At 37.3% G+C, this 7,227-nt stretch overlaps 1 protein-coding gene across 1 annotated transcript in view; it reads left to right on the top strand.

Annotated features, from left to right (window-relative positions):
* The window catches only part of ZMAT4 (zinc finger matrin-type 4), a 418,444-nt gene that overhangs the window by 284,773 nt on the left and 126,444 nt on the right, over positions 1-7,227 (top strand). The window contains exon 4 of the mRNA XM_007935068.1: positions 3,865-4,092. Coding sequence (XP_007933259.1) covers positions 3,865-4,092 — 228 coding nt within the window. The remainder of the gene's footprint in view (positions 1-3,864; positions 4,093-7,227) is intronic.

Here is a 7,227-nt window from a genome sequence, read left to right as displayed (position 1 = left end):
TTGACAACTTCCAATTTTCCTAGATTTGTACTTCGTACATTCCATGTTCTAATGATTAATGGATGTCTGCAGTTGTTTCTTCTCAATTTGAGTGGTGCCACATCAGCAAATGGAGGTCTCAAAAGCTTTACCTTATCCATAGGAGTAAGGCTGGGTTTACTCTGATGATGCAGCTCTTTCCAAGTCTTATTTTGAGAGCCTTCTAACCTAACCAGACTACTCATAAAGTTGTGTGGTAATGTATCAGATAGTGTTTCTTTGCTATTCATAAGGTTTTCCCTGGCCAATTCTTTGAGAAGTGGATGTCCTCTTCCTTCTTCCTAGTCCGTCTCAGTCTGTAAGCTGGGCTGATACCTGTGTACCATGTGCATCTTGCTGGGTTTGAAACACCAGTGGCTCAGCCTCAAAACTCACATCAACATGTCACCACAATAGGACAAACCGACAGAAAAGTTTGTCTCCCTGTTGGAAACCTCTCCTGTCACCCTTACCTGGGTCCCTGCGGCTGACTCCTCTGTCCCGGTTCCTGGGACTTTTAGTCCCCTTTCTCCTGCTCTCCCGCACTGCTGCTTTGGGTGTGCCTGGGTTCCCTCTTCTTACCTGGGTCCCTGTGGCTGACTGCTCCTCTGTTCCCGTTCCTGGGTATTTTAATGCCCTTTCTCCCACTCTCCCACCCTGCTGCTAACATAGGTTAGGTGATGTCAATATTCAGTGACATATTTTTGTAATTAAAGTAAAAATATAAAGCATTAAATTAAAAATTACATACCAACTAAAGTGCTTTATTAAGTGTATTTTTAAACCAAGTGATAGTCTTCACTCTAATTTTAATTAATTTCATTAGAATAATACAGTTTTTCCAAAGAATTATATGTTTGATGGTCCAAGTACACACACAGATTTAGCAGTAAAACCTGGAATGCTCTCCTCCTTAATAGCCTTTATGGTTGACATCCAAAGGCATAAAAGGGCAAGAGATTCTACAATTTGTTCCATCTCTATCCCTTGGGTTAAGTGCAAAGAATATTAGTTTAAATGCAGATAATGATCTTGAATTTTAACCTTGTGGAAACTACAATGTCATACAGCTTAGCAGTGCTAGAACCCAACCCAATATAGATTTTTGGCTTTGATTAAAAAATGTTTCCACTCCTCTCTCGCTATAGTCTTTGTTTACCTTTCCAAGCATTAAATGGATATAAATTATGTTGAAACTGGTGAAGAAATGTGGAAATAGAAGTAAAAGAAAAATTAAACTTTTGGAGCTGTACCCAAGATAGTGAAATTATTCGGGAGAGGAAGCTACAATACAGATTCAGTGTCAAACTGCTTTTTTATGTGCCAGATAAGATTATCTTATTTGATGAATATTCTATTATGCATCCCTCCTGCCAAAACGTGGCATATAGGTATCAATTGATAAAATCGACTCTTACATGGTTTTCATGACTCATAGAGAAAAGTAAATTATGCTTCAAGAGTCAACATTTATTCAGATCGTAAACATTTGATATGTTTTCCATTGCCATCAAAAACAATAGGCAGCTATAAATCCTCAGAAATTGATAAGGATGAAGGAAACTTTAGAAGCACGATCCAATTTCCTTGAGGAAAGTGAATAGAGGTTCTTTCACACATGGGTCAACTGCATATTTGTAGCTTTTATTGGCATTTCTAAGTCATAGCAAAGTGATACTGGGCAGCTGCTGGGTTCCTGTGGCTGACTTGAGCTTTATTTCTGCATAGTGATACACAACCCAATCTGAATGAGTCTTTTAAGAAATGGATTCTTTCTCTCAGTTCCTATAGAAATAACACCATTAAGTTTCATCTAAACTATGTTTTCCCTATGTGAGAAAATCTCTGAAAAGAAGGAGAAAAAGTCTTTGTCAAGATATTGTCATGAACCAGGCATTTGTTGAATTAAAATGTCACTTAAACCAAAACTAGTCCACTCCCATCAAGTTGACTACAGTTTATAGTGACCCATAGGGCAGACTGTGATGCTCTGGTGGCATAGTGCCTAAAGCATTTGACTGCTAACCAGAAAGCTGGTGGTTCAAACCCACCAGCCGCTCCTCAGAAGAAAGAGTGGGCAATCTACTTCCGAAGACATACTGCCCAAGGAGGGGTCACTATGAGTTGGATTTGACTTCACAGCCCTAAGTTTGGTTTTTTGGTTATAGGGCAGAATGGAACTGCCCCATAGGGTTTCTGTAAATCTTTACAGAAGCAGATTGCTCAACTGTGGAGCAGGCTGGTGGGTTCAAACCTCCAACCTTTTAGTTAGCAGCCTGATGTTTTAACCACTGCTCCACCAGAGCTCCTAAAACAATCACTTAGCAAGTGTGTATTTCTATATCAGTTATTTAATCTAAAAAATAAAATTCCATTGTAAAGTTATTGAAATCTTGGGAAAAAAATTAAGTAGCATCCTAACTTTTTACTGAAGTCCAACATCTCAGCTTTTTTCTTGGAACACCCTCTTTTTCATGGTTGTGGCAGCTACGCTCTATGTCTCAGTGACAAAGCAACAAACAGAAGGTGCTGCTATATTGTATTGTGACTAATGGACCATGCAAAAATTTAAATCTCTTTCTTCTGAAAAACATTTGGGTCAGGGGATACTTTTTTTTTCACAACTAAATTAAATCATGTATAAATTTCAAAGATGAATGGTGTCTAGGGGAAAAAAAAATCTCTGCTTATTAAGAAGTACAAGATGAGTCCTTGGAAATATTGCAAAGAACGCCAGCCTTGGAAATCAAAAGTTTGGTTTTGAATCTTGCTTTTACCCAAACTAGATACCTCACATTAAGTAAGGGGCATGACATCTCTGAAACTCATTATCTGAGAAAGAAGACAGTAATTCAATTCTCATAGTTTTTGTAAGGATGAAAACAATTTGTATGTCATAAGGTATTTTTCTGCTAACCAAAAGGTCAGTGGTTCAAACCCACCAGCTGCTCTGCAGAAGAAAGATGGGTAGTCTGTTTCTGTATAGATTTACCACCTGGAACCCCAGCGTAGGTCACTATGAGTTGGAATCGCCTCAACAGCAGTGATCTTGAAGCTTGAATGTATACAAAGTTACTTATACTTCTTGTAAGAAAACTCTTTCCACTTAGGTTCTTTTCTTTGTGGACCAAAATTAACTGTAAACACACAGTGGAATGGGTTAAATAAATACATAGGGCTTCCAATCTCAAAATAGTGATAAGTGGCTTTTCAGTTTAGATAAACAGTATCTGTTCTATAGTGTTTTATTCTTTTGGCCTTTAAAAAACACATATTGTTCTTTTAGCATCAATTTTAGCAGATATAGGTTGAAAATAACCTGCCACAGTAAAGAGAAGTAACTGATATTAAAATTAGCACAATTTCCTTAATTGATGTGATCCATATCACTGAAAGATCTGCCACTAGCACTGAGGCAAATCCTTTATTTATTACTTCTTTCCATTTATAGTGCACAAATGTTCAATTCACTCATTCAGAATCTTTTAAATCACGATTGTTCAATGTTTCCTTCAAAAATTCACTTCATTTTCATTCATAGATCATTCCCTCATCCCTAAGAGTTTATTAAATCAACCCCCTATTTCCCCCTAAGTGTTGGTCTTTGAGCTGTCAGATTTTGGCATAATGGTGTGCAAATTCTGATCTCAATAAATGAGGAATATTTAGTTTTGTTCCAACTACAGAAATGAAGGCTGGCAAGCATAATTTTCCTGCTCTCAATAAGCTTTTCTGGATCTTTGAGCCCTAGAATGAACTTGAGACTGTTTTTAGATACTGAGAAGAAGTCCATTCAGTAGTGGAGTAATGTGGCTCATGGTTCTCTCCGGTTGTTTTCCTTCACAGCAACACCCCTGAGCTCACTTAAACCCCCACGTGTGGACACTGCTCCAGTGGTGGCATCTCCCTATCAAAGAAGAGATTCAGACAGATACTGTGGGCTCTGTGCAGCCTGGTTTAATAATCCTCTGATGGCCCAGCAACATTATGATGGCAAGAAACACAAAAAGAATGCGGCAAGAGTCGCTTTATTAGAACAACTTGGGACAACCCTGGATATGGGGGAATTAAGAGGTAAGAGCAACTGTTTTACTTCTGCCATATAACTGGGGATTTAGAGGAAGGATTGTGTTTCAGTCATGTTTGCACAAATTGAGATGATTGTTCTTATTACTTTGATTACTAAGGAAAAAGCTAGGCTCATCCAAAAAGAATGGAAAGAAAAGGAAAAGAACAGAAAATGAGCTTTCCCTTAATTTTTGTAATCTCTTATGTTTCAGAGTGTTTGTTATTTTTATATTCCTTTTAGATAAAAGCCACTCATCCATAATCCAAGTTTTTTTCCACTTTGTTTCATTTCTGAACACTTTCTCTAATGAATGCTTGTGGCCCAGCAGTATGAGAGAAGAGGCTAAAAAGCTAAAGAGCATTATCATAGTTGAAACGTTTATGCTTTTATAAATCCAGTCAAAATGAAGCAATTGACTCTAATGGTTTAAAGGAAACTCAAATACCTATAATAGAAATATCTAGGAAGATTAGGTAAGATGGTGCTATGTGTCAACATTTTCAGCACTCCACTCTGAACTTTTCAACTCCAGATGCCTGACAGGTATTTTCTCAAATGATAGAAACCATTCAGCACTCAAAGTTCATGTAAGGTGTCACAGAAGCTGTGGAGCAGGCGCAGAAACCATAGGGTAAAGATGAGTCCTCTGGTTTCCTAGGAAGTCATAGACCAATATGTAGGACTTAGAATATTTTATTATCAGCAGTCATTTAAACACATATTTGTTACCTAATGCTTATGATCAGCTTGATGTTGAGAGTGTAGAAATAAAACAAATCTTATATTATATTTTTCTAATAAAATGCAATTTCTCAGAAAATAATGTTATAAAGGGTGGTATTGATATAGTAACTTAGATATGATATTGATTCAGTAAGTTTTATGGGCTGGCCAGGGAACTATCATTCATAATCATTGTAAATTCTAAATAGCACACTTACAATTTGATTTTGAGAAAGCAGCCTGGGTTTAAAATGCATTTCATACATAGGGCCAACAATTCTTACTACCCTCACCTACCTACGAGCTACTAAGGGTGAGAATTGTACTGAGGAAGGGACCCCATACACTTCTAAACCAAATAAGTGGGATAGAAGGTTACACTATGTGAGCTGAGAGAAGGGAGAGGTGACTGTTGATTCATAGTGTTCATAGTGCCTTAGGCACTATGCCACCACAGCTCCCAGATTTAAGATTGGAGGGTTGATTAATATAATAAATCTGCAGAACTTGATTAGAGACTGATTTTATCAAAATACATGATTAAACAACAACAACAAGCAAGAACAAATATTAAAAACCTTTTTTATGTATGCTTCCTAGCTATAGAAAAATAACACAGGGCTCAGGAATTACTATGCTGAACAATCTTATCACAGAAGCTTTTCATTTCTTGTTACCATTGTTTTTTTGTTGGAGAATTTCATATGTTTGCAGTCTTGTTGTTGTTGGGCATCCTCAAATCTATTCTGACTTATAGCAACCCCATATGACGCAGTAAAACTGTCCCATAGGGTTTTCTTGGCTGTAATCTTTATGGAAGCAGATTGCCATTTCTTTCTCCTGAAGAAACACTTGTTGTTGTTGTTATGTGCCGTCAAGTCAGCCCTGACTATGACTGGGTGGGTTCAAAACATCAACCTTTTGGTTAGCAACAGAGCACTTAACCATTACCCCCTAGGACTCCTTGTTCTCAGTCTTTGTCTTGCTAAAAAATACTGGAAGGGTCTCTCCACAGCTGAAGGCCTCCCCACAAGTTACTGTTACTGGCAGATAACAAATTGACTCAGTGACTGCATGGCAGGACACTGAAGGAGAAAAAATAGGGCCTTATTTATGTTTTGTGCCAGATATTATGACTTGAAGAAGAATTATTCCTAGAGCATATTTTTCTTGTCTATTTTGAATTATCAGTGCTGCATCTTTTATGTACAACCACATTTTAATGACTTGGCGTCTGATTTCTGTAACATTTGAGCAGCTTGTCTTTTATACAGAAGACAAAAAGAATGCTCTTTGACTTGATAACTCAATGTGACTATGAGTCAGTAGCACATGAAATTCGATTAGCATTGAACACGACGTCCTTGGAACCAACCTTTTCACCCACCCCAGGTGACATCGTGATATATATTTATTCAAGAATAAAATATTGCAAAAGATTAATGAATAAAGCAACTATGGTAACCCAGCACTTTAAAACGTGTACACACAGATACACACAGAGACAGGTACACCTGTTTCTGGAATGCTTTTAATGCGTGGTCAATTAATTAGTTAAGGCAAACATTCTAATCAGTAAACAGAGATATCTATAACTTTGAAAAAATAGTATCAGGCAGCTGGAATAAAATGAACTGATTGCTTAGCTTGAGCATGATATGGCAGTGCCATAGAAGGCTCAGCATTTTTTGTTTTGTTTCTCATAGTATTTTTCGCTCTTCTTTAAACACTTTATTTTCTTATTTATTATGATTTTCCTTATTTTTTTGTCTTTCTCTCTATTATCTCTATAGACTATTAGCACCTTGAAAGCAGAGAGGTAAGTGTGTTCTCTGTGTTGATATGTAGGAAACACCCACAATAGCCACTGATACAGAATGGTGCTCAATAATCATTGAATGAATGAATAAACAGAGAAAGCAAAAAAAAAAAAAAAAAAAAAACAAGCAAGCAAGGTAAAAAATGAAAAAACTTACCTACAATCCTAAATCCTTCATATTGTCACAATCATTCTCATTTCTGAAAAGATTCTGATTGAATAATTTTATCAGACATTATTTATGACTTTTTTTATTTGTTTAAAGATGCGTGACGAATGCAGATAGTGTTCCAGTTCATTGCGCTTTGACAAGGCATGCACCCGTGAAACCCATACTCCTGTCAGCATTCATAACTTTTCCATCACAGGAAAAGCCCCATGTGCCCCTTCCTGGTCAATGCTAACCCGCTACTTCAGGAAACCACTTTTCTGAATTTTTTCTTTTCTGACCATAGATTCATTTTGCCTAAAACTTCGTGTAAGTGGAATCATATGTTGTTGTTGTTATGTGCCGTCGAGTCGGCCCCGACTCATAGCGACCCCTCCTCCTTGGGTTTCTGAGGCAGTATCACTACGGAAGTAGGATTGCCCAACCTTC

This window comes from Orycteropus afer, unplaced genomic scaffold (assembly GCF_000298275.1).
Source record: "Orycteropus afer afer isolate SDZICR_OR568_19922 unplaced genomic scaffold, OryAfe1.0 scaffold00024, whole genome shotgun sequence".
Taxonomy (NCBI): Eukaryota; Metazoa; Chordata; class Mammalia; order Tubulidentata; family Orycteropodidae; genus Orycteropus; species Orycteropus afer.
This window is presented reverse-complemented; position numbering and strand designations above follow the sequence as displayed.